Below are 27,508 nucleotides of genomic sequence, written 5' to 3'. Positions count from 1 at the left end.
TGACTTTATTGAACTTTTTCTTATCAAAGCAATTGCATTTAATTTTAATCAATAATACAAAGTATGCTGTTCAAAGTTCAGCCCGACCTACTATAAATTGTTGAGAGGGCCAAGGAAGAGATCTCTGCATTGTGAACTTCACACACTTGATTTAAGCCTATGTTTTGTTAGAGCAGGAGCTGATGATGAAGACTGCAAAAGGCTTCTGTGTCCTTTTCATGCTGCATCTGTGTTTCTTTGACTCTGGGAGGACTGGGAAAGTACTTGTATGGCCCATGGATTTTAGTCACTGGATCAATTTAAAAGTTATTCTGGAAGAGCTCCATCTTCGTGGGCATGAAATAACCATTCTGGTACCTTCACCAAGCCTTCTAATGGATCACACCAAGATTCCCTTTAATGTAGAGATCCTTCAACTTCCAGTAACTAAGGAAACTCTCCTGGAAGAGCTCAATACTGTTCTCTATGTAGCTGCTTTTGAACTGCCAAAACTTTCATGGTGGGACATGCAAGTAAAACTAACAGAAATGAGCAACCGTTTTTCAAGGACAGCCAAAAGAGTATGTGACAGTGCTATCACAAATAAGGAGTTACTCAGCAGGCTACAGGCAGCTAAGTTTGATATCTGCATTTCTGATCCTTTAAGTTTTTGTGGGGAGTTGTTGGCTGAGCTTCTCGATATTCCATTTGTATACTCTTTTAGGTTTTCTTTCGGTAATTTCATTGAAAGACTGTGCGCTGGGCTTCCAACTTCTTCTTCTTATGTTCCTGGTAGCACATCAGGGCTGACAGACAACATGACTTTTGTACAGAGGCTGAGGAATTGGTTCTTGTATGTAATGAGTGGCGTGATCTATTCGTATTTTCTACTTCCGGAATGGAATGAGTATTATAGCAAGGTTTTAGGTAAGAGAAATTTGTATGTAATAAGGATTTTTATTTTGTATGTAAAATGTAAATATTTATCTGAGTATATAAAAACTTTAAAGGTATTTTTAAGTGAGGACACAAACCCCTGTGGGTCTTGGAGTATCGAAACTGTGGCTAAAGAGTGGCTAAGATGTTCTAAGCCAAAGTAAAGGATTCTTTTGTTTGTTTGTTTTAGATGTTAGAGTACTTACAATATATCAGAGAAGGAATAGTCTTTATATTTATACACAAAACCTGCTTGCTGCTACTAGTTTTTTCAGGTATCTGGAAAACCTACATCTAACAGTGTGATTTCCAACACTTTGGCCTCTTTCTCTCTTCTTTGTTTCTTTTGTACACCCTGTTTTATTTCTGATTAACTTGCTATTTCTTAGGCTTTCTGTTTGCATCCTATCCAGGCTTGGTGGCTTGGTTGCAGGGCTTGTCACATGGTGAGTAAAAAACTAGAAAATAAACGTATGTATGTTAGCTTCATCTGCTCTTGTCTCCCAAAGAGGGAAAAATTGGAAGATTTTTTTTGTGAAGGAACTTGTTTACAGACTTTTTAACTTATCTCACTGTTTTGTTGTTCTCATTCTATTCAAGAATGAATTAGAGGTCAACTAGTGAGCTTTGACCCTTTGCACAATGTTTCTCTCTATTTCAGCAAGTCCGTTTACCCCTTCTTTTTTCCTTTTACAGAATTGATTTTTTCACTCCAAAAAAGTGTTCATATAATTGTTAAGAATAATTTTGCATAATAAATTAGTTATCTTTCAGGAATCAGTACCATATTTACATTTTTAGGGGTTTTTTGAGATATAATTGACATATATTACATTACTTTCAGGTGTAAAACAGTGATTTGATATTTGTATATATTGTGAAATAATGAGCACAATCAGTCCAGTTAACATCCATAACCACACAGAGTTACAAATTTTTTTTCTTGAGATGGGAAGTTTTAAGATGACTTTATTAGTAACTTTAATACAGTATTAATCAGTCTAGTCACCATGCTGTACATTATATCCTTAGGGCTTATTTTAGAACAAAAATTTTGTACCTTTTGAACACCTCCACCTATTGTACCCACCGTCCAACTCCCATATCTGACAAGCACTAATATATTCGCTGTATCCATAAGTTTTATTTTGTTTTGTTTTGTGTTTTTAGATTGCACATTTAAGTGAAATTATGCAGTGTTTGTCTTTCTCTGTCTGACTTACCGCACTTACCATAATTCCCTCAAGGTTCATCCATATTGAGGCAAATGGCAGGATTTCCTTTTTTCTCATGGCCTCATAATACTCCATTGTATATATACCATGTTTTCTTCACACATTCATCCATTAATGTATACTTATGTTGTTTCCCTGTCTTGGCTATTTTAAATAATGCTGCAATAAAAATGAGAATGCAGACATTTCTTTGAGATAATGATTGTGGAATTGTTGGATCATTTGGTCGTTATATTTTTAATCTTTTGAGGAAGCTCCATACTGTTTTCCATAGTGGTCACACCAATTTACATTCCCACCAATAGTGCACAAGGGTTCGTTTTTCTCCATGTTCTTGCCATCATCTGTTATGTCTTGCATTTTTGATGATAGCCATCCTAATGGGTGTGAGGTGATAGCTCATTGTGATTTGGATTTGCTTTACCTTGATGATTAGTAACGTTGAGCATCTTTTCATGTACTTGTTGGCAATTTGAATATCTTCTTTGGATAAATATCTATTCAGGGCTTTTGCTCATTTTTTCATTGGATTATTTGTTTTTTCACTATTGAGTTGTATGAGTTGCTTATATATTTTTGGATATTAACCAATTATGAGATATATGGTTTACAAATACTTTCCCCTATTTCGTCATAAGTTGTCTTTTCATTTTGTTGATCATTTCTTTTGATATGCAGAAGCTTTTTAATTTTGTGTAATCCCACTTGTTGATTTTTAATTTTGTTGCTTATGCTTTAGACATCATGTCGAAAAAATTATTGTTGGGAACAAATTCAAGAAGAATTTTTCCTATGTTTTCTTCTAGGAGTTTTTCAGTTTCAGGTCTTACATTTAAGTCTTTAATCTATTTTGAGTTAATCTTTTTGAGTGCAGTAAGATTGAGCCTAGTTTCATTCTTTTGCATGTGAATGTCCAATTTTCCTAGCACTGTTTACAGAAGAGACTGTGTTTTTTCCATTGAGTATTCTTGGTTCCCTTGTAAGTTATTAGTTCACTGAATAAGCAATGATTTACTTTGGGGCTCTCAATTCTGTTCCATTGGTCTGTGTCTGTTTTTAAGCCAGTCCCATATGATTTTGATTACTGTAGCTTTATAATACAATTTGAAATCATATAGTGTGATTCCTCCAGGTTTGTTTTTCTTTCTCGGGAATGCTTTGGCTATTTGGATTCTTTTGTGGTCCCGTATGAATTTTAGGATTGTTTTCTGTGTTGCCAATTTTAACAGAAGTATCTCTAATTGCTTATCATTAGTAAAGTCTTTATCCTAAAATGTATTAACATTTTCCTTTGTAGTTGTGATCCTTTATTTTCTAAAGCAGCAACCCTTCTCCTTTCTTCTGGTATGTGTTCTAAATTTTCTCTGAGAAATTATTTCCTCACCAACTCACAAGAAATATGAGTGCTTCTAATGAAGTATGTTGCCCAGGAATATGACAGATGTTCAGGAAGGCATACTACCTAATGAAGGCCGACACATTGCACTGACTTTTTCTGGATGTTCTGTGACAGAAGCAGGTGCTTATTTCTTCTAGACTTGACCCTAAAAAAATGCGGGCGGAGAATGCTGCATTCATCACTTATCCATGGTCACAGTTCAAGTAGCAAAAGGCAAAAGTGAGAAAAGATAACTTAAAATCTCATCCTGGAGACGTTTTCTGAGTCCTGGATTAGGCAGTGACTGATCTACCACTGGATCTAAATTCTTTGTTTACTTCTGATTCTAGCAGTTTCCTAGTCAGTTTTGGAACCTCTTACATAGTGAAGCATGAATGATAGGGTATGACTCTGTCTCTGATTCTTTCCTAACTCTTGGCACTCTAGAATATTCTTTCTAGGAATATATCAATAATCTTAGAAAGAAAAATGAAGGCTTGATAAATAGAAGGAAAACATTTCTTGACTCTCATAAACTTAAAAATCCTATTAACTATATGTTATCATTCAGTTATTCAGAAAATAGAATCTTCTCTTACTAATGTATTCTACGTATATTTTTCAAATTTTTAAAAATATAACTCATATCTCTTATAGAATTATTAAGTGAAGCATGCCATAGATATGTTCCACTCATCGAGGAGGAAATCATGAGATGGCAAATATGGTTCAAAAATATTTTGAGGAACTATTTATAAACATTTTGGGAAAAATAAGGAATGTTAAGCTAATACTACTAGGTTAGACACAAAACTGCTTAATGTCCTATAGGCAATAAAATCGTAATTTGGAGGGTGATCTTTTCTACCAGACAGAAATATGCAAGTTAACACTTAATGTCACTGTATCTAGATTCAGAAGTCCATAGTAAGTCAATACTAAACAACAAAGTAAAATATAAGCACATTTTCCTAAAGAATTGAAAAAGTCCTTCATTTGTTGTTCAACAATGCCCCTGCCTGATATCAAATAAGCATGCTGTGGTTTCTTTTGATTTCCAAATTTGGAACATAGTCTCATAGGTTCTTTATCAAAAACCATTATGTTTTACTCTTCTTGTACTATGTTGTCTTCATTTCAATAAGATGCATTAAGCACAGTAGATTATTACTAAGTAAAGATTTAACAGGAAAAAGATATTATCTTGTTATGAAAGAGGGTGACTCAACTATGTAACTCTGCAATTCTACTCCTAGGTACATATCCAAGATAAATAAAAACAAATGTCCCTACAAATATGTACATGAATGCTCATAGGAGCACTATTCATAGTAGTGAAAGATGGAAACCCAAAAGTTCATTGACTGATGAATGGATAAACAAAATGAAGTATATCCATACAAAGAAATATTATTTGGCAATGAAAAATAATGAAGTAATGATAGATACTACAACATGGATGAACCTTGAAAATATTACACTAAGTAAAAGAAGGTAGCACCTAAGACCATATAGTATATGATTTCATTTATGTGAAATCAAATAAGATTATTCTGGAATAGGGAAATAGAAACAGAAAGTAGATTAGTAGTTATCATGGGCTGGGGAGAGGGGGAAATGGAGAATGATTGCCAATGGACATGGGATTTCTTCTGGGGGTAAGAAAATATTCTAAAGTTAAATTGTGGTGAGGGTTGCACAACTTTATGAATATACTAAAAACTACTCAATTGTGTATTTAAAAGGAAGACTTATATGGTATATAAATTATGTCTCAATAAAACTGTCATAAAAAGAGTGATGGAGCAAAGCATCACACAAAGAGAATAAGATTATACCCATGGCCGACACCAATAAGACACCAAAATGGGATAAGTATTGAATACAAAACTGAATTATGAATACATTTGTTGTTAGCAGGCTCAAACTCATAAAGTATTGATACTTGCCTGTGACCTCTTATACAGGTAGATTGTCCTGGTCATTTCAAAATCCCTCATATTTTCTGATCAAAACTTTACTGCACTTAGAACACCACAGAGAATATTCAAAAAGTCATATGGTGGGAAACTGTACAGTAGTTACAATTTCCTCATGTCAGTAATCCTGAATATATATTTTGAAAGGATGCTAAATCTCTGGGTAAGCTTTCTTATACCACGATAACTGAATGGAATTTAGAAAGAAGCACTGGCTGCAAACTAAGGAAAAAGATTTAATTCAGCATTCTTTTTCTGTTACTGTTTAATAGCTACCATCTCATTTGAAAAGTACCCCTTTTGTACTGTTTTACAAATAAATGTGTCAGAATAGCAAATATTTTGCCCGCAGATTATTATGCAGTGCTATATCTTCTCCAAAGAAGACAAAGTCTTGTGCAACAGGAACTTTCATTTTCTATAGGAAAGGAGATAAGCACTTTCAAAATTTATTAAAAGATTTCCATTCCTGGTAAGATGTAATTAGTTATGGAAGCACACTTGAAAACACTATAAAAAGCTAGATAAATTGCAAAAGTCATTTTTCAAAGATATCAAAAGGCTTTTGGAGCACCAAGGGTGAGATAACTTGGAATTGGAGAAGAGGAGGAGACAGAGCCACCGTGAGCTGAGGATCACTGCCTGAGTTCCCTGTTCCTGCTGGGAGCATTTGCCAACTCTGAGCAGGGACTAGGGCTCAGGCTTAGCTCAGGTAGGAAGACAATATTCCTGGCAGGCGTTTGGCCTTGTTCTAGACTGAAATCCTTGTTTGGTTATTCATAATCTCATTATTGTATACTTTTCATTGGGGGGACGTCAATTGATTTCACATGGGTTACATAGGCCCGATATTGGTTCTTTAAGGATTTTTCTTAGAAAATTGGATGGTAAAATATTTTCCAGTTAACAAATCAGTTTCTTTGTCCTCTATCACTCTTCATTTTTATTCAGGAAAACCTACCACAGTATGTGAGACTATGGGGAAAGCTGAAATGTGGTTGATTCGAACTTCCTGGGAATTTGAATTTCCTTACCCTTATCTACCTCACTTTGAATTTGTTGGAGGACTACACTGCAAGCCTGCAAAGCCCCTCCCGAAGGTAATTAAATGCCTTATGTTTGCTTCCTTGAGTATTTGTCTTGGGGAATGATTTCTGGTTTGTTATTTATAGTATTTGACACTCAAACTGACAACATGGACATAGGAAATAGTGGACATTATCCTCTTGGACTATTATGCTGCCATAGGTATCTTATAACATTATCATGGCGATCATTAGTGATGTTCATCAAGTATGCCAGATATTGGATAGAAATGAAATTCCTAGCCCTGAGTTTAGTGGAACTGTGAAGTATTATCTGGACAATGACTATGAGCTAAAGTGTCCTGGAGCACTTCCAGGCCCAACACTTAATTGGCAAGTCCATATACTCCAGAATTCTCTTTTCCTTTGTTACATCAACAGGCTGTGTTCCAAATACTCTGTCAACCTGAGTTCTGGATTAAAGAATATATGTACCAACTGCAGCTCAATAGATGGACTTATGGCATGAGGAAGAAAGAAAATGCTGTTTTAAGCCACTGAGATTTTGTAGTTGCATGTTATTTAGCATCACCCTGTCTTAGAAATGGACGATAGTGAGGAAATTATAATAATTTGAAAAGAGATCAAATAGAGATATGATGGTTTATCAAAAAAATATGGCCGAAGTGCAGTAATAATGAACTGTTTGATTTGAATAGAAGGGAGAAATTATACTGGAGAAATAATCAGGGAATAGGTGTGAAAAAAAAAGTGCGCAATACTAAATATTCTTTACTTCAAATTTAAGCTGAGTGAAGGACCAATGCATAATTTTAAGCAGTAATTAGATATGGCTTTCCCTTTCATAAATCTTTGCTACTGAATTTTTTGTAATGGAATAAGATTTAAAGCAGGAAATGAGCTAAGATACAGATGCGATATTTCCTGCACGAAACTATATAGAAATCCAAACTACAATACGATAACAATTTTGTGTAGAAGTCGAAAGATTTAAGATGTATTTCAAAGAAAGTTAATAGGATTTGGTGATTGGCTGGAGATGGAGTTTAAGGGAGAGAGTTCAAGAACGAATCCTTGGCTTTTTGTTTCTTGGTATGTCTTTCTTCTATTTCTTTCTTTGTATAGGCAATTTAGTAGAAAATTTGGGCATTTATTAAGGCAAGGAACTAAAGAGGAACAATTGTGAAGGAAAATGATGCGTTCATATTTGGGCATGCTGAATTGGAAGTGCCAATGCAGCGCCTAGTCAGCGACTACTGAACACAAGTGTCTTCATCTCAGGGGACAGGTCTATGTGGTTTTTTTAACTTTTTAATTAATAGAGTTTTTTCCAGATCCATTTGCATTCATAGAAAAATTGAATAGAAAGTGCAGAGAGTTTCCACCTGTCTCCTGTCCCCCTCCCACACACAGCTCCCCCACCATCAATACCCCACGCCAGTGTGGCACATTTGTTACAATCAGTGGACCAACAATTACACATCAATATCAACCAAAGTCCATGATTTACATTAAGGTTAACTCTTTGTGATGTACATTCTATACGTTTTGATAAATGTATAATGACTTGTATCCACCCTGATAGTATCATACAGAATAGTTTCTCGGCACTAAAATTCCCTTGTGCTCCACTCATTCATCACTCCCTGTCCCTAAATGCTGGGAAATCACCAATTTTTTTACTCCCTCAATAGTTTTTCCTTTTCCATAAGAAGTGGTTTTAAATTAATTATGTCAAGGATTAAAAAGACATGATTTTGTACAGATTAAGTAACCCTAGGTAGAAACAGAAATTGCAGAGGAGCAGAAGACTATGAGCTAGATGCCAAAGGCTTCTGTGAACAGGGGTGTTCCTGAAAGTCTGACAGGTGGCATACTGAGCATGGGTAGTTGATAATACAGATTAAACACATAAGGACAAGGATATTTTTTAGAAGCAGAGGGAAGAAAATGGTTGAAAATGCAAGCAGAAAAGGGGAGGACACAGATCAAGCCTCTGTCTGGACCCTGATGCAGGTAGGATAAAATGAGTAGAGTATAGTGAAAGGATTATAGGGCAAGACCCAAGTTTCTGGTAAGACAAGGAAGCATGTGAAATGTTCATTGAAGAGGCTGAAAATACTTGGTAATTTTTAAATCATGTAACAGAAATTTTTACATTATCTTGTTATATGAATGCAATAATTTAATTCTGACAAGTTGAATAATACCGGATATCCATTCTATATTTTCTAAACCATAGCTTCTGCTCAGAAAGTTATTCCTTACATATTTTGAGCCTTCTTCGTATTATTTCATACTTCTGGATAAAATATCTGTGTACCTCAAAGATTCTATTCTAAAAGCATAGAAGTAAATTGTTGGGACAGTGTGAGACTTACTTTTATGCATATATACTACATTTTAATAATTCAAATATATTCCAAATGCTCCTACTCCCTTATTGATCCAATAACACACACATATATCTATATATAACATAAGTCTGTGTGTATCTATTTATTTTACCAATGATGTGGCACGAAGGATATATTTAATGTTTCTTGTATGACCTTTAAGAATACCCAGAAAAAGTCAGAGCTTTAAGGTATTTCCAGTGGAATCTTATGTCCCCTGTCTCCTCTCTCCTCCCACCAAAGCACAGTGGAGCCTTGCAGACACTACAAAAGTAAAATCACCATCTCTGCATTCAAATAATGCACAGGCTTTCACACTCATGAAACAATTTATTCCCAACTCTACGACGGCAGTAAAGTTTCATTAATATAGAAAGCATTTTTACATTTGATTTTTTGAATAATTCATGTTAAATTTTGGCATTAGAATATTTCAAGATTTTCAACAATATTCCTAAATCTAAAAAGCAGATTAAGGACAGCAGATCTTCATCTTAGATGCAAATACAACAGCCAATGTGATGTGCAAAGTAACCCATATTAAGAGTGAAAAGTAAAGTAATCATGAGGCTTGAGGCTTTAATAGACAGAAACATGATGACAGAACCTGGTAAAACTTGAATCTTTCCACAAACAATAACCATATTTGTGTGCTGTGTTTGAGTTAGTGTCTGTACAATTTCATATGATAAATAAGTGGAAGCCCTTTTGTCAACTACATTTGTGCTTTAATTTCTCTGCAGTAAATTAGTCTGGATCATTTGTTTAGTCTCAACTGTCCACAGCTGCTTCTTCCCTTGAGTCAAAACCTTATCAGTAATCAGGCAGCTATGTCAGAGTAGTAAGATTAGTTTAAACAGTATCCAAGGAATATCTTTGGAACAGGCTATTTTTTTCTTAAACTTTTGACCCCATCTACAGAAGTAGAGGAAGAGCCACACTCACCCGTGTCTAGGTGTTCTTCTCACACTCAGCTAAATAATCTGCTAGAAAATGTGGCCTAATCAGGGTTCTACAGTAAGACTCAAATGGACTTTCATCTCTTCCTTCTAAGGGAGACATAGGGAAAGGTTGGGAAGAAAAGGGAAAAATTTCCCTCCCACTACAACATGAAAAAAAATGTCACTTTGATTTTGAATGCTAAAACATATGTTTGTGGAATCATGGAATTTAAGTTCTGTTTTTGTTTGCTTTGATTGAACCTCAGGTCCTCAGAATGTGTTAATCATACTCTCAACTCACACCTTTCCATAACCAGCCCATAGCAGACACTCCTTTTGATTTATTTTCCTACATTTTTCCTTTATGCTCTTCTCCAACATTACCCTGCAATCAGTAGACACCTGGTCAAGTGCACCTAATATTTATTCTTTCATTCCAATTTATATAGGTAACTATGAGTCTTTGAACAATATAAAGCATTGATTTGAGTTTATGTAAGTGATGTTATGCTGTAATTCACATATTCTTTCTTTTATTACTCTATATGTTTTTTAAATATGTATCCAAGTTTCTATTTGTAAATGTATTTCATTCATTCTTGATGTTGCAGAGAATTTTGGTGTATGAATTTACCACATTTTGTTCTTTTGTTTCCCATAAAGGACAATTAGGTAATTTTATAATTACCTATATTTATAATTAGGTAATAAAAAATAATTTTAAAAAGATTGGTATCCTTACATATTAAGTCAATCCATCTATAACCAGAGTGTGATGGTCGATTTTATCTGTCAATTTGCCTGGTACCCAGAGATTTAGTCAAACATTTTCTGGATGTTTCTGCAAGGGTATTTTTAGATGAGATTAACATTCAAATAGTGGACTTTGAGTAAAGCAAATTTCTTTCCAGTATGTGAGTGAGCCTCACTCAGTTAGGTGAAGGCCTGAATAGAACAAAAGACTGACCTTTCCAAAGCAAGAGAAGAGTCTGCCAGCAGATGGCTTTCAGACTTGAACTATATTGGCTCTTCTCTGGATCTCCAGCCTGATGGTCTACCATGAAGATTTTGGACTTGTCAGGCACCATAATCACATGAGCAAATTCCTTAGATCTCTCTTGAATGATAGATAGATAGACAGACAGTAGATAGAATAGAGAGATATACACACATCCTGTTGGATCTATTTCTCTGGAGGACACCAACCAGTACACACAATATACCTCTCTATCTACTAGGATCTTCTTCTATGTCTTTTACCAGAATTTTAAACTTATTTCAATAAAAGTGCATGTATCTGTTCTCTTAAGCAGTTTATATTTTTAATTATTACAGTGAATGATGACATTTTAAACTTTCAGGTTAATCATTGTTATTGTGAAAAAATATTATTAATTTTTGTGTAGTGATTATAAATCCAGCCAACTATTATTTGTAATAGTTTGCATATTGGTTATTTTTGTTTCCCCAATATTGTCAAGTATATATGTTCAAAATTTGTCTTGCCTGTTCAACCCTCAGATATGGTTTTTTGTTTTGCATTTTTGATTGGCTTAGTTTGGATAGTACTTAAAATGTGGGGTGCAAAGATTTTTTTTACTTCAACATGATTAAATATGCAATTTGAATTTTGAATTCAAAGCCATACATATTTGGTCAGAAAATTATATGGTTACCTCATTCTTAAATGTGTTTCTAGAAGCTTATATAAAGTACAAATGGAACAAAAATAAAAGAAAATTTAAATTTACAAAACAGAAAAAAAAAGTAAATATACCTTTAGCATGTCATTATAATGGCTGATTCAACATAAAAGTTAATGATAATCTTCTCAGTATCCAAGGCTAAATATGAAATGAAGTACCATAGCTATTTATCTTAAGTAAGAGTCAAATGTTCTTCATTTGGAGCATTGTGGAGAGGATGTTAGAAGACAGTAGAGAATATTAAATGTGGTCATTGGCTTTTCAATCAACAAGCTTAACTTAGAAATTTGACTCTGCCACCTACTGCTGTGTGGCCTTGAAGAAAGTACTTAATCTCTCTGAGACAGCCTTCTCATCAGCAAACGTACACATATCCCTTAAGATGACTGTGTACTTAAGTTAAATGATACATGTAAAGAGCTCAGCATCTGGTAGAAGATAACTAGTAGTCAATAATTTGTAAACACAAAGACATACCTCCAAAATGTTTGGACCATGCTTGATAGGAAACTTCAATTTAAATCATTTTTAATTTGCCTAATAACCAGTGATTTCAGGTCATATTACATACTTCAAAATGGTTACTTATTGAAAAGGCAGAACTGTTTTAATAAGTGAGATACATTGAAAAAAGTATGTGATTATTGTATTCTCATAACTCTAGACTTTATATTACAAGGACTGTTTTCTTTACAGGAGTTAGAAGAGTTTGTCCAGAGCTCTGGAAAAGATGGAGTTGTAATATTTACCCTGGGGTCAATGATCCACAATCTCACAGAAGAAAAGTCTAACATGATTGCATCAGCCCTTGCCCAGATTCCACAGAAGGTCAGATAATCTTATTTTTTGAAAAGTAGCTTTTGTAAAATCCCTGAAGGTCTCCTTAAAAGTGTACTTAACCAGGCTGGCTCTGTGGTGTAGTGATTAAATTCACGCACTCCACTTAGGAGGCCTGGGGTTTGCCTATTTGGGTCCCGGGTGCAGACCTGTGCACCGCTCATCAAGCCACTCTGTGGCAGGCATCCCACATATAAAATAGAGGAAGATGGGCACAGATATTAGCTCAGGACCAATCTTCCTCAGTGAAAAGAAGATTGGCGGTGGATGTTAGCTCAGGGCTAATATTCCTCAAAAAAGAAAAAGTGTACTTCACAAATGTAGGAAGTTATTGCTATTGTTACTGTTGATTTAACTGAGCCTTAAAGAAAGAGTTAGAAGAGAGAGAGTAAATGTTAGAAGAGAGTAGCTGAACACATTTGACTGTCTCTTGCTTTAAAACTGGAAATACTATCAGGAAAGCATATTGCAGTATTTTCTTTAAATAATGGCCTAAAACTAAATCATACACTGATCTTAAACAATCTGTCAGGTTTATGGCTAGGTTTTAAGACTTCCATATCATCTATCTTGTAATCTAATCTTGTTTTGTTGTTCTTGCTTATTTTATAAATCTAAGGCATACACACAAAGTGCAACTAACATGACAGAGAATAAAGGAAAAGATATTCAAAAACATGGCCTTAATTTACAGGTTCCTTAGAACTATATTTCCTCATAATTAATGGTTTTGGACCAGGCTCTGGTTGAGCCTGGAACTGACAGCTTAGGTTCCTGGAATACTCCTAAATAATGATTCTTCTATTTAAACAGTTAAATATTTTCAGTAAAATAGTAAAAGTTTAGTGCAGTTCACTCTATGATATTCCTACATGATATGATTTTTTTATTAACATTTTTCTTCATTATAACTGGGTAATGTTATTCTTATACTACCAGGTATACTTTCCTTTTCAGTTTTAGTTAAAATAGACAACTTTAAAACAAATGACATTTTTAAGTTCTAAATGATCATAGCAATACTTGTGTTGATAACCAGATTTCTTTCAAAAGTTGTTTGTGGAAACAGCACTCATTTAAATATTAATCTAAACAGGATCATCATGCAAATATTGAATTTTCTATTACATTAAAATATGATGCTTAGGGGTGCCATCAGGGTGAAGTAGGAAGGACCAAGGATTTATCTCTTCATGTAAACAACAATTATACAAGAAGAAACTGTTTGAAGTAACTCTTTGAAGTAAAATCGGAACAAAGAGGTCTAGCTGAGCACTTGCACCTTCCAGAGGAACATATGGCTGGTAAATAGTGATGAGCTAAAATTGGTCAATTTTAGCCTTCAGCATAGCAGCAGCTTCAAATCTTCCATCATCCAAGCCCAGGGCAGGCAAAACGCCTGTATTTCAGGTATGATTTGGTGGATCTAAGGTTGGCAGGAAACCATATACTCCAAATATTGAGGTTCTGTATTCCGATTGTTAATTGTTGCTTTTAATCACTGAGGTAGAGGCATGGAAGTTGGCCACAGTTGTGCCAAGCCTTACTAGCTGAAGCAGCTGTCAGGAAATTTAAAGGAGCAGCACTATTTTTTTTCCTTTTTTCCCTCTTTCTCAATTGGGGAGCCAGATACCTAAGAAATAGGCCAGTCTAAAACAACCGCACATATGGTCGAATTTAGAAAGCCATGTGCATGTCCAGGGAGAGACACTGGCTCAGAAAATGTCAGATATGATGTAATATTTAACCTCAGGCTGATTATTGGCAAAGAAAACCCATTCAACAATCAAAAAAGAAAAGAAAAATCAAGCCATAAGGAAAGGGAAGAATCATATTCCAGAGTTAATATGCTATAAGAATCAAATGTCCAGGACTCTACAAAAATCATAAGGTGTACAAAAATATATGAAAGTATGGCTCACTCAAAGGACCAAAATAAATTAAGAGAAGGTATCCCTGAGAAAGCTTAGAAGTTGAAGTTACTAGAAAAAACTTTAAAACAATTGTCTTAAAGATGCTTAAAGAATTAAAGGAAGACATTGATAAAGAGAAGACGCAATATAGGAAAAGAATGAAAATATCAATAAAGAGAAAGAAATTATAAAAAGAACCAAAGCACAAAAAAAATATTGGAGCTGAGAAGCACAATAACTGAAATGAAAAATCCACCTTAGGGATTGAAAAGCAGATATGTGCAGGCACAAGAAAGAATTGGCAAACTTGAAGAAAGGATGATTGAAATTGTTGAGTCAGAGGAACACAAAGAAAAACAAATGGGGGAAAGTGAACAAAGTCTAACAGACTTGTGAGATGCCATCATGGTTGAAATGTCCTAAATTTAACGAGAGACATGAATCTAGAAATCCAAGAAGGTTAACAAACTTCAAGTAGGATAAACTCAGGGACCCACACCAAGACACATCATATTCAAGCTGTTGAAATGCAAAGACAATGAGAGAATCTTGAAAGCAGCAAGAGAGATGCAACTCATCACATAAATGATCTTCAAAAAGATGATCAACCAATCTCTCATCAGAAACCTTGGAGACTAGAAAGCAGCCGGTTGATAATCTCAAAATGCTGAAAGAAAAAATTGCCAACGGAGAATTCTGTATCAGGCAAAATTTTCATCAAAAATGAAGTAGAAATTAAGACATTCCCAGATAAACAAAAGTTGGGGTAGATTGTTACCACTAAACCTGCCTTGCAAGAAATGCAAAAGGGACTCTTTTAAATTGAAATGAAAGATTGCTAGAGAGTGACACAAAACTATATGGAATTAAAGATCTGCAGTAAAGGTAACGACTAAGGCAATTATTAAAGCTAGTATTTCTGCACTTTTGAATGTAACTCCATTTTTTTTACTTTCTCAGTGATAGAAAAGAAAAATGCATAGAAAACAATTACTAATCTTTGTTATTAGGAAAACAATGTATAAATATGTATTTTGTGATATTATTAACCAAAAGAGGGTGGAGGTATAAAGGAGAAGAGTTTTTGTATGCTATTGAATTTAATAACCAAAGGGTCAAAGAATAAATCACAGGGATAATGAAAAAATACTTTAAAATGAATGAAAACACAACAAACCAAAACTTATGAGATGCAGTGAAAACAGTTCTCAGAGGAAATTTGTAGCTGCAAATGCCTATATTGAAAAAGAAGAAAGATCTAAAATCAATAACCTAATTTTACATCTTAAAGAATTAGAAAAAGAAGGCAAACTAAACCCAAAACTAGCAGAAGGAAGGAAATAATGAAGACTAGAGCAAAGATAAATAAAACAGAGAATAGAAAACCAATGGAGAAAATTAGTGAAACCAAAAGTTGAGTCTGAAAAGATCAACAAAATTATCAAACATTTAGCTAAGCTGGCAAAGAGAAAGAAGAAGATGCAAGTAAGTAAAATCAGAAATGAACATAGGACAACACTGCTAACTTTACAGAGATAAAAAGAATTATAAGGAGGATATTATGAACAATTGTACACCAATAAATTAGACAATCTAGAAGAAATAGATAATTCCTTGAAACACACAAGTTTAAACTGACTGAAGAAGAAATAGAACATTTCAACAGACCTATAATAAATTAAGAGATGGAATTAGTAATCAAAAAATTCTCAACAAGGAAAAGTCACTGGTAAATTGTATCAAACATTTAAAGAAGAATTAAAGAACTGAACTAATCCTTTTCAAAGTCTTCCAAACATTTGCAGAAGAGGGAACACTTCCTAAATGGTTCTGTGAGGCCATATTTACCTTGATACAGAAGACAGATAAAGACGTCACAAGAAAATAAAATTGCACAGCAAAGTGCCTTGCAAATATAGTTGTAAAAGTCCTCAACAAAATATTAGAATATTGAAAGGAGTATTCACCATGATAAAATGGAATTCATCCAAGGAAATCAACTGTGTGTCAACATAAGAAATCAATGCAATGCATTACATTAATAGAATGAAGAAAAAAAACACACACAATGATTTCAACTTACATACAAAAAAAGAATTTGACAAAATCCAATATTCTTTCATGATAAAATGCTCAAAAAACTAGGAATACAGGGAAAATTCCTCAAGATGACGAAGAATACTTTTGGAAAACCCACAGTTAACATCTTACTTCATGGGAGAAACTGAAAGCTTTCTCTCTAAGACAAGGAACAACACAAGATGCCTGCTTTGACTGCGGCTATTTAACACTGTACTAGAAGTTCTAGCCTAGGATATTGAACAAGAAAAAGAAATAACAGACATCCAAATTGGAAAGGGAATGGTAAAACTATTTCTATTTGCAGATGACATCATCCTATGTAAGAAAATCTCCAAGAATCCACAAAAAGGCACTAAAACTAATAAACAAATTCAACAAAGTTTCAGGATACAAGATTGATACACAATAATCAGTTGTTCTTATATACACCATCAATGGACAATCTGAATGTGAAATTAAGAAAGCAGTTCCATTTACAAGAGCAACTAAATGAATTAAATTCTTAAGAATAAATCTAACCAAGGAGGCAAAATATTTGCATATTAAAACTGCAAAACATTATTCCTGCAAGACCTGAAAGAAGACCTAAATAAATGAAAAGTCATCCCATGTTCATGGATAGGAAGACTTAACATGCTTAAGATATGAACAATATCCAAATGAATCTACAGACTCAATGCAATGCCTATCAAAATTCCAACAGCCTTTTGTGTAGAAATGGAAAATCCAATCCTCAACCTCATATGGAACTGGAAGAGCCACAAATAGACAAAACAATCTTGAAAAAGAATTAAGTTAGAGGACTCACATTTTCCAACGTTAAAATTTAATATAAAGCTACAATAAATTAAAAAGTGTGCTATTGGCGGAAGAACAGACATATAAACCAATGGACTAGAAGACAAAGTCAGAAATTAACCCTCGCATATACGGTCAATTGATTTCAAAAAGATTTAAGACTATTCAGTGGAAAAAGACAGTCTGTTAAACAAATACTGCAGGTAAAATCTTGATAGTCACATGCAAAAGAATGAAGTTGGACCCTTACCTTACACTATATGCAAAAATTAACTCAACATAGGTCCAAGACCTAAACTTTAGAGGTAAAACTATGAAATTTCAGAAGAAAATATTGTAGAAAATTTTTCTCACATTGGATTTGGCCGTGATTTCATACATAATGACATCAAAATCACAGGCAACAAAAGAAAAAATAGATAAATTGGACTTCATCAAATGAAGAACTTTTGTGCATTGAAGATACTACTAAGAAAACAAAGTACAATGTCTACAGATTGGGAAAGATTTTGCAAATCATATGTTTGATAAGGGATTAATGTCACCAATATGTAAATAACTCCTTTAACTCAACAGTAACAACAAAAATCCAAAAATGGGAAAGGATTTGAATAGACACTTCTCCAAAGAAGATATACAATTGGCCAATAGGTAGGTCAAAAGATACTCAACATCATTAATCATTAGGGAAATGCAAATCAAAGCACAATGAGATACCACTCTACATTCACGATGGTGGTCATTAATCAAAAAACAGAAAATAACAGGTATTAGTAAGATGTGGAGAAATTGGAACTTTTGTGCATTGCTGGTAGAAGTGCAAAATGACGTAGCCACTGTGGAAACAGTTTTGTGGTTACTGAAAAATTTAAACATAGAACTAACATATGACCCAGTAACTCCTATCTTAGCTATAAATCAAAAGGAATTGAGGCAGGAACTCAAACAGATTTTGTACACAATGGTCATGACAGCATCATTCACAATAGAAAATTAATGGATACACAAAATGTAGTATATACACAGTTGGAAATATTATTCAGTCTTAAAAAGGAAGGAAAATCTAATACGTTCGACATGAATGAAGCTTGAGGACAAATGCTAAGTGAAATAAGCCCCTCAGAACAAGAAAAATACTGTATGATTTCACTTATATGAGTACATAGAGTAGTCAAATTCATAGAGACAGCAAGTAAAATAGAGGCTATCAGGAACTGAAGAGCAGGGAAATAGGGAGTTATTGTTTAACCACAGAGAGTTTATATTTGGGATGATGGAAACGTTTGAGGTGTCAACAGTGGGGATGGTTACACAACACTGTGGATATATTTAGTACTACCAAATTGTTTACTTAGAGTAAAATAATAAATATCATTATGTATATATTACCATAATAACAAAAAAGGTAATGTTGCTTCTATGTGACTACCAAGTATGTAACAAAGTTCAAAACACTAGCAAATTCTTAAAGTGATTGTAAATAACATCCTCCCCTATGCTTCTGAAAACTCCATTTAAAAAATTTCCTTTACCAGGGGGGCCAGCCTGATGATGCAGTGATTAAGTTTGCCTGCTCCGCTTTGGCAGCCTGAGGTTCACTGGTTCAGATGCGGGAGCGGACCTATGCACCACTTGCTGAGCCATGCTGTTGCAGGCTTCCCATACATAATGTAGAGGAGGATGGGCATAGATGTTAGCTCAGGGCTAATCTACCTCAAAAAAAAAAAATTCTCTTTATCAGAATGGCTTAATAACACAAATATGTAATTATTTCAGATACAGACTGTCTTTGTTTTTCTTTATCTACTAAATGAGAATTCCTCCAATGATGATAGCCTATTTATAAGGATTATTGCAAATATTTGAAAACATAGCTGTAGTTTCAAAGGTTTAAAAACAATGATTACTTAATCACTTAAGGCCTCAGTTTACTCATCTGTTACATGGAGACATTGAACTAGATTAATTCTAAGTAACTGAATCACGTGATTCTGAAAATCTTCTATTAGAGTAAAGATATTTATCTTAACAGGTTCTGTGGAGATACACAGGAAAGAAACCAGATACATTAGGACCCAATACACGGCTGTATGACTGGATTCCACAGAATGATCTTCTCGGTAAGATCAAAGAGAAGCAAAACTAAACACAGTTGAATGAGGGATAACCTGAATGATTACTCAATAACAAGTAAATCCAACAAACTTGTCTTCAAAACAAGCAGAAAAATCCCTTAATGTGATCTTCTTCACATTTCCTCTGGAGCTTGTTAAAGAAAAAATTATTCATCATAGTTGTTAAAGACTGTAAGGCACAATTTATTCAAGACCATCGTGATGAGTATAAGTACTACTGCGATGGACTTTTGCAGTGAGGCAGAGAGATTGGACACAATTCTGAATACAACAAAAAATAGTAAGGATTTTATAGCCAAGCAGCAGAGTTGGGGGCAGGTCACTGGATGGAAAATTACACTTGGGAAACCTCAGGGGCATGGGGAGACCCTGGCTAAACTGACTTACCCAGATTCTTGCTGAAGGCAGGTCAGGGTGATCAGACATCACCTGGGGGATGCCGACAGATTAGGAAACTGATCAGCTATAAAGAGTGATCAGATATTGAGGCTGGGAGATACTAACTAAACTGACTTAGTAGGATTCTTGCTAAAATTAGACAATGCAGAGCCCACACACAGAAGCCCAAAAATCATGGCCTAGTTGAGAGGAGAGTTCAGAGGAGCCTGAATAGAGTTTTGTCAAGGAGAAAATCTTTATCAGGCTCTAACATTAATATGGAAGTTGTAATTCTCCCACTTATGATCCAATCTCTCCCTCCTCAGAATCAGAATCAACATACCTTTAGATCAGGCTCTCATTAACTTTGGCATAGAATATTTCAACACTTCTTGATTCTCTGCATCCATTTTCAACCACCTGTCTTCTCTCTGCCTCACTATAACTATTTGAAAATAAAAATATGACAAGTGTATTCATCATTTGTAATATTATAAAGGGCTCCTTATTACTATAAAATCAAGTGGAAAATCCAATTTTCTTAAGCACAGTACTTCAGGATCTTGCCCAAGTCTATCTTTCCAGCCTGTTATGCCAACATTCTCCCACTGAAACCCTGAACATCCTACCTTCTCTTCCCCATTCACACAAGACTTTAGTTTCTTCAGTCCCTCCATTCCTTATTATTAATGTATTCCTTACCCCAAAAACTTGTCTACCTGGCAACTACTCTCCATCATTTAAATGCCACAGAAACCTTTCAGAGGTTTTTTGGAATGAATTAATTGCTGGAATAACTAATTACTGCTTTCTTTAGAGTGTATAGGACTTTATATATGGCCTCATGGCACAGAATTCTATATTAGATGCTGCCTAATTGAATCAATGATTTATACAGGTGTCATGATTTTTCTGTTTCTGAAACTCTCACAACTTAGAATAATGATATATTTTTTTCCTGTTAGGTCATCCCAAAACCAGAGCTTTTATCACTCACTGTGGAACCAACGGGATCTATGAAGCTATTTACCATGGGGTCCCTATGGTGGGAATTCCCATGTTTGGTGATCAGGTTGATAATATTGCTCGTATAAAGGCCAAAGGGGCAGCTGTTGACGTAGACATGCGTACAATGACCAGTTCTGATCTGCTTAAAGCTTTGAAGGCAGTCATTAACAACCCTTCGTGAGTACAGAATATATTCTTTACTGAGAAGTATCTAGTATTTTTAAAGAAATAAATTGTTTCATTCAATTTTAAATTGATTTCTTTTAAGTAATCACCAGCACATAAATAATATCAAATACAATTGTCTTTTACTTCTCAAATTCTATGGAGACGTTTTGGTTCACCTGTTGTTAATGGGTAATAGATTACAACCTAATAGAAACACTAAATTTACTTAAAGAAAATAAGCTATTGTTTAATAGACACAAATCTTTATTTTTTTTAATAATAATAATTATTTCTTAAAAACTGCCGAAATTACCATTATAAAGAATTTAGGCAATATAACAAAAAAACAGAGAAACAAAAATTGAAAATCACTTATCTCTCCTCATGCAGCTATAACCATTCACCAATAGAGAAATAATACTTCAGATATTTCCTTTTGAAAATTTATAAATAAAAAACAAAAAAGAACTAATTTTATAAAACTTGGATCATGCTGCTTTTTAACAAAAAATATTCTATATTGCTATATTTTAATATAAAACAAGAGAAAGAAAATAGAGTAAAATTGCGAGGTCCAAATGGTGACCAAGAAGACCCAGCTTCTCTGTCCCCTGACAAAGTCAATAATTGGAGAGGTATTCATGAACAAAATCAACTCCAGGAGAGCTCTAGAGTCCATTCAAGAAATTTTAGCAAAGAAGTGAAAGAAGAGAACTGAGAACAATCTCCCAAGAAGAGAAGGAATACAGCTTTATTTTGCCTACATCATTCCATACCCAAGGCAGCATTGCTCAGGGCCAAGAGGGAACTTCCCAGCTAGAAAGAGTTCCTCACTGGGAAAGGAAGAATGGGTTGAGCAATCAGCTTCTCAGGCCTTTTGGGGCACAGAAATAGAAAGAAAAATCTTCAATTTATATGAAGATACTAAACACCCCAAATAGCCCAAGGAGTTCTGGGAAAGAACAAAGCCAGAGGCATCACACTTCCTAATTTCAAATAGTAATAAAAAAAAAAGTGATGGTTCTGGCAAAAAAAAAAAAGACACAAAGACCAATAGACAGAATTAAGGGCCCAGAAATAAACCCTTGCATACACAGTCAACTAATTTTGAGAAGGTAGCCAAGAATATTCAGTTGTATTAGAATAGTCTCCTCAAAAAATTGTGCTGAGACAACTGGATATCACATGCAGGAGAATGAAACTATACATCTTACACCACTCACAACAATTCATTAGAAATGGATTAAAGACCCAAATATAAGGTCCCAAACTGTAGAATTCCTAGAAGAAAACATAGAGGAAAACCTCTGTGTCATGAGTCTTGGCAATGATTTTTTGGATATGACGCAAACAGCACAAGGAACAGAAGCAAAAATCAACAAATGGGACTATGTGAAAGAGGAAGGCTTCTGTAAGGCAAAAGAAATGATTACCAAAGGAAAGGCAGCCTATGGAATGGGAGAAAATATTTGAAATTATATATCTGATAAGGAGTTAACATCCAAATATATAAATAACACATATAACTCAATAACAAAACAAATAAAAAAATACATAGAAAAATGAGAAGTACTAAATGGACATTTTTCCAAAGCATACACATAAATGGACAAGAGGTACACTACAGGGTGCTTAACATCACTAATTGTCAGGAAATGCAAATCAAAACCACAATGAGATATCACTTCACGTCTGTTAGAATGGCTGTCAAGAAAAGACAGGGTATAACAAGTGCTGGTGAGGATGTGGAGAAAAAGAGAACACATACCCACCTTTGCTGAGAATGTAAATTGCTACAGCCTCTATGGAAAACAGTAAGGAGTTTCTTCAAAAAATTAAAAATATGACTACTATATGATTCAGCAATCCTACTCTGGGTATATATCCAGAGGAAATGGCAACAGGATATGGAAGAAATATCTACACTCCCATGTTTATTGCAGCAATATTCACAATGGCCAAGATATGGATACAACCTAAGTGTCTGTCAATGGGTGAACAGATAAAGAAGACGTGGTTTACGAATACAATGGAATATTATTCACTGGTGGGAAAGAAGGAACTCCTGCCATTGGTGACAACATAGATGACATTAAAGCCATTATGCTAAGTGAAATGTCAGGCAAAGGAAGACAAATACTTTATAGTATCACTTATATGTGTAATCTAAAAATACAAACCCACAGAAACAGAGAGTTGACCCTGGTGGTTACCAGGACCTAGGGTTTCAGGGAGTGGAGATATATTGGTCAAAGGGTGCAAACATAAATATGTAGGTTGAGTAAGTTCCAGGGATCTTTGTAAAGCATGGGGATTATAGCTAATAATACTGTATTACATAGCTGAAAGTTGCTAAGTGTTTAAATCCTAAATGTTCTCACCACAAAAAAGAAATGGTAATTATGTAATGTGATGGAAGTATTAGCTGATGCTACATTGGTAGTCATATTGCAATATATAAATGTAACAAATGAATGCATTGTATACTTTAAACTTACACATTATTATATTTCAATTATATCTCAGTAAGGCTGGAAAAAATCCTTTCATTTTGATGTTACTTGGTGATACTATTTAATTTCAAATAAAATAACTGTGAGCATAAATAAATTCTCAAGAATAAATGATTACATTAATTATGCTATTTTAGTTCAAATAAATCAAATAAATATATTCAGGGAAAGAAAGAAAGAAACTTTAGTCAAGTTAAAAGAATTGTCAGACTTTGGATAAATATTTCTGTAATAAAATAGATGAATTACTTACTAAGAATTGCATACACATCCATGAACAAAAATTGACTTTAGAGAATAGAATAATTATTTCTTAAATGTTTCCAATTTTCGTCAATATAGAATGACTTCTCCCTATAAAATCATTTCTCAACCTACCGTCCATGTCTCTTAAACCTCACATCTTAATTTTTGTTTGACATATTATCAACATTACATAGTTAAGGCATATAATGTACACATCTTGTCAATGACCACAATTTCCAGTACTCAACCTTTCTTTGGTATTTAAATGGATTTAATGGTGCCATTTGTGTTTTACCTCAGTCTTTCTATTCCTGAAGGGTATTGTTTTTATTAATTTGTTCTCTGACATGTATTTTATTTATGTCTTGGAGCTTTTGTTGTTTTTGTTTCCTTGTTTTCCTGAGATATATCAAGAGGTACTTATTCCTTAAATTCTTGCATATTAAGAAAAGCCTGCTCTGTTTTTTTAAAAACAAAAGCCAACAGGGCTTTGTATAGATTTTTTTTTTGCTCACTATTCTCTTCCTCAGAACTTTTTACATGTTGCTCGACTATTTTCTACAATTTAATGTTCTATCTTCTCCTCAAATGATGATTGCACGTCAGTGTGGAAGAATAACCTCCCTCCTTCACCTCCTTCACAAATCCATGGAAATCCTTCTTCTAGATCAGCCACCCAAAACCTTAAACCAAAACCCCTCTCTGGTCTTTTGTTCCTTGAGTGAAGTTAGAAGGGTTAGTGTTCTCGCTATTGCCCTTGTCCCTTCTCACCACTGGCACTTGCAACCATCTGTAGCTTGAAGCAGATTCCAGCATCTACTGACTCTCAGGCCCTACTTTTTGCCTGTAGGCTCACATTAAGCTATTTGGTGTGGTGTGAAATATAGGGGTCATGAAGACCACAGACAGAAGCCAGTACCTGCTACTGTTGAGATTAGCTTATCATGAACACTAACACTCCAGAACAAATCTAGCTGGATGTAGGGGTTCTCTTTATCATAGACCTGCTACTCAATGCTACTTCCTATCACTGTCTTGTTCCTAAAATTACACTGAGCAAGTGAGATCAAAATTCTGTATTCTCAATCGACACAGTCTACATTCCTGTTTCTAATTAGAAATTATTTTCTCCCCTACCTCCGATTATTACTTAGAATATGAAACATCCAATGAATTCCATCTCATAGGCCACCATATCTACAAAATCTCAAGAGGAAATTTACTGTCATATGCATTCTGTGCTCTTGGTTATATCACCTATGACATATTTATTATATAATCATGTAATATACTCAATAATACATAATTTGAACAATATGTTCTTAATGAATTTTTCAACTTGTTGTCTATGTATCTAAACTTTAGCTATAAAGAGAATGCTATGAGGTTATCAAGAATTCACCATGATCAGCCTGTGAAGCCCCTGGATCGAGCAGTCTTCTGGATTGAGTTTGTCATGCGCCACAAAGGAGCCAAACACCTGCGGCCAGCCTCCTACAATCTCACCTGGTACCAGTACCATTCTTTGGATGTGCTTGGGTTCCTGCTAGCCTGTGTGGCAACTATTATCTTTCTGGTCACAAAATGTTGCCTGTTCTGTTGCTGGAAGTTTGGTAAGACAGGAAAGAAGAAAAAGAGAGAGTAGCTTCCCATGAGTTTGTCTGGAAATCTTGATAGGGCCCATCCAAATTAATCTAGCCAGTCACCTGAACAGATTCCTCTACCACTCTTCCAAGTTCTTGTCCGTTCCTTGGCTTATAAAGTCAGAGATCATAGAGTCCCCTAAGGAGTTTGCCACATAATTTAGAATTAAGGTTTAAAATAATTTAGTCTTTAAAAAGAGGAGATAAACATATAAAAGCATGGGAGTTGCTACTATTGAGATCTTAGTGCTTTACTTTATTCATTTCAGTTCAGCAAACTGAGATGCTATTTGAGGCCTTAAGAAAATAATGATTAATTCTATGTTCAATATCAATCATATTGAACATTTTCTAAATATTTAACATCATTTTCATTCCCATATGTTATAATTACTGCATATTCTCGAAAACAAGAAGACAAGGAGTAGGATGGAGCAAGCTGTAGCCAGAGTGTCCCTTCCAATTACAAATATCAGGAGACTGTCAGGGTTTCTACTCTGCTGTGAAGTCTGTTTTATGTCACCAATTTACTTTCATATTACACGTCTGACTTTGTCCTCCTTGGAATATAAAACATTATTTTTTGTCTTCGATTTGAAGATTGCCTTTGATTTGGAAACTAATAGTGACATTACTTGATTTGTATTGTAACACTTTGTGGCTCCAGAAAACTAGCTGATTTTGACAAGTTGGCATGATTGATGGTATGGTGGAACAAAAGGAAATTATTGAAATTCAATACATACCTTTTAAAGTCACTTAAATTTAAAAAAGAATTCTTTCCTACGTTAGTTTTACCTATGATATCCATATTTGGAAAGAAGAGACAAAACTCCTAACTACACTGCAGATACTTGGGTGGGAAAAATGCATTTCTCAGAGATGCTATTTGTTATGGGGATGATTTCTCCATCTAATCAGGAACTCACTGAGTTTTACCATTTCTTCATCTTCCTTTCCTCTATCACTTCTGCTCCTCTCATGAACTCTACTGTGACCACTATACCAGGCACAAGTAGTTAGGCTTCTTGTTAACTAGCGTTAGCAGAAATCTGCAGTCAACTTAGAGACATAAATTGAATTTTACTAGAAGTAAGGCTTTCTCTTCCTTTCTTTTCTAAAAAGACCCTCTTCAAATATATTTTCCAATTCTTCGCCCTTGAGTTCAAAGAATCATTCAATCTAGCTGTGATAGCATGATCTATTAAGCGAGTTCAGTAAGTGATTTACCACAGAGTTTGATATTTATAACCCAAAGCTTAGCAGACCTACAATTATAGCTCTGTCTTAGAGAAATATGAATCATTAGGGGGATGCCTGTTTTTTACATGAATACTAGCAGAAATAAGAGGCAGATAAAAAATTTATTCTTAGGAAATTAAGTATAAAGAAATATAGGAGAAAAAAGATATTTTCTCAATTTATGAAGATTTGAAATAATTGAATAATTATAATGTTTTCAAGTATAGAGTTAAAAAGTTTAAACACTAACGTTTCTGGGTTTAATATCTAATTAATGTAATCAAAGCAATAACTTACAATGTTGCTGAAATATTAATTCTGGCAATAAGATAATGTTCTTTAATATAATAGTCTTTAAAATCATAGCTTAATACTTAGTTATGTCAAAGTCTAGATATCCTTTCACTTTTTCATTGCTTTAAAATAATGTAACATAAAAGAATTAAAGTAAACTCGAGATTTGATATTTTGTTAGCAATTTCTGAGTTTGTTCAAAAGAACTACCCTAAAAATAGATGATATATCTTACCTTGTAGAGACAAAAGCTTTTTTTAAAAACAAATATTTACCTATTTAATCATGTATGCATCATTATATTAAACATATTAACATTCTAGTAATAATTTTTGATATACCGAGGCTAAACCTTTGTAATGTATTATATTTTATCCTGTTTAAGTTTTAATAAAAACACAATTTTCAGGAGTTTAATGACTTCTGACTTTCCTATTCACTTAAAATAACATTTTAAATACTTTATCTTTGAACTACTTACAATTCCTATGTGACTGTATTATAAAATTCTACTCAAGTTTCTTCTGCATCATAAAGTAACTGAAAATATAACACGTAGATGTAAATATTTTGTACACACTCACATGAAAATATATGTGAACAAAAAGTCATGTTCTGCATGTTATGAATAAAAACTGATTTGTATTGTTGTGTG

General features: G+C 34.1%; 1 protein-coding gene across 2 annotated transcripts; it reads left to right on the top strand.

The window, feature by feature from the left end:
- The first annotated feature begins 61 nt into the window (after positions 1–61).
- On the top strand, positions 62–27,508 carry LOC103565309 (UDP-glucuronosyltransferase 2C1-like). Of its 2 annotated transcripts, none has more exons than XM_008541325.2 (6): positions 62–906; positions 6,459–6,607; positions 12,293–12,424; positions 19,259–19,346; positions 20,705–20,924; positions 25,040–27,508. In XM_008541325.2, the coding sequence occupies exons 1-6, from the start codon at positions 183–185 to the stop codon at positions 25,317–25,319; spliced, it is 1,593 nt and encodes a 530-aa protein (XP_008539547.1). In that variant the 5' UTR covers positions 62–182; the 3' UTR covers positions 25,320–27,508. The 2 variants fall into 2 exon arrangements, with proteins under 2 accessions (XP_008539547.1, XP_070468895.1); XM_070612794.1 differs by having other exon boundaries at positions 120–3,669.

Source organism: Equus przewalskii, chromosome 3 (genome assembly GCF_037783145.1).
Source record: "Equus przewalskii isolate Varuska chromosome 3, EquPr2, whole genome shotgun sequence".
NCBI classification, from domain to species: Eukaryota; Metazoa; Chordata; class Mammalia; order Perissodactyla; family Equidae; genus Equus; species Equus przewalskii.
This window is presented reverse-complemented; position numbering and strand designations above follow the sequence as displayed.

Excerpts from the sequence above, each read along its gene's own strand:
- LOC103565309 (XM_008541325.2), top strand. The coding sequence starts at position 183 with ATGATGAAGACTGCAAAAGGCTTCTGTGTCCTTTTCATGCTGCATCTG. Across the intron at positions 907-6,458 it reads GTATTATAGCAAGGTTTTAG|GAAAACCTACCACAGTATGT; the intron begins GTAAGAGAAATT and ends ATTTTTATTCAG. Across the intron at positions 19,347-20,704 it reads TCCACAGAATGATCTTCTCG|GTCATCCCAAAACCAGAGCT; the intron begins GTAAGATCAAAG and ends TTTTCCTGTTAG.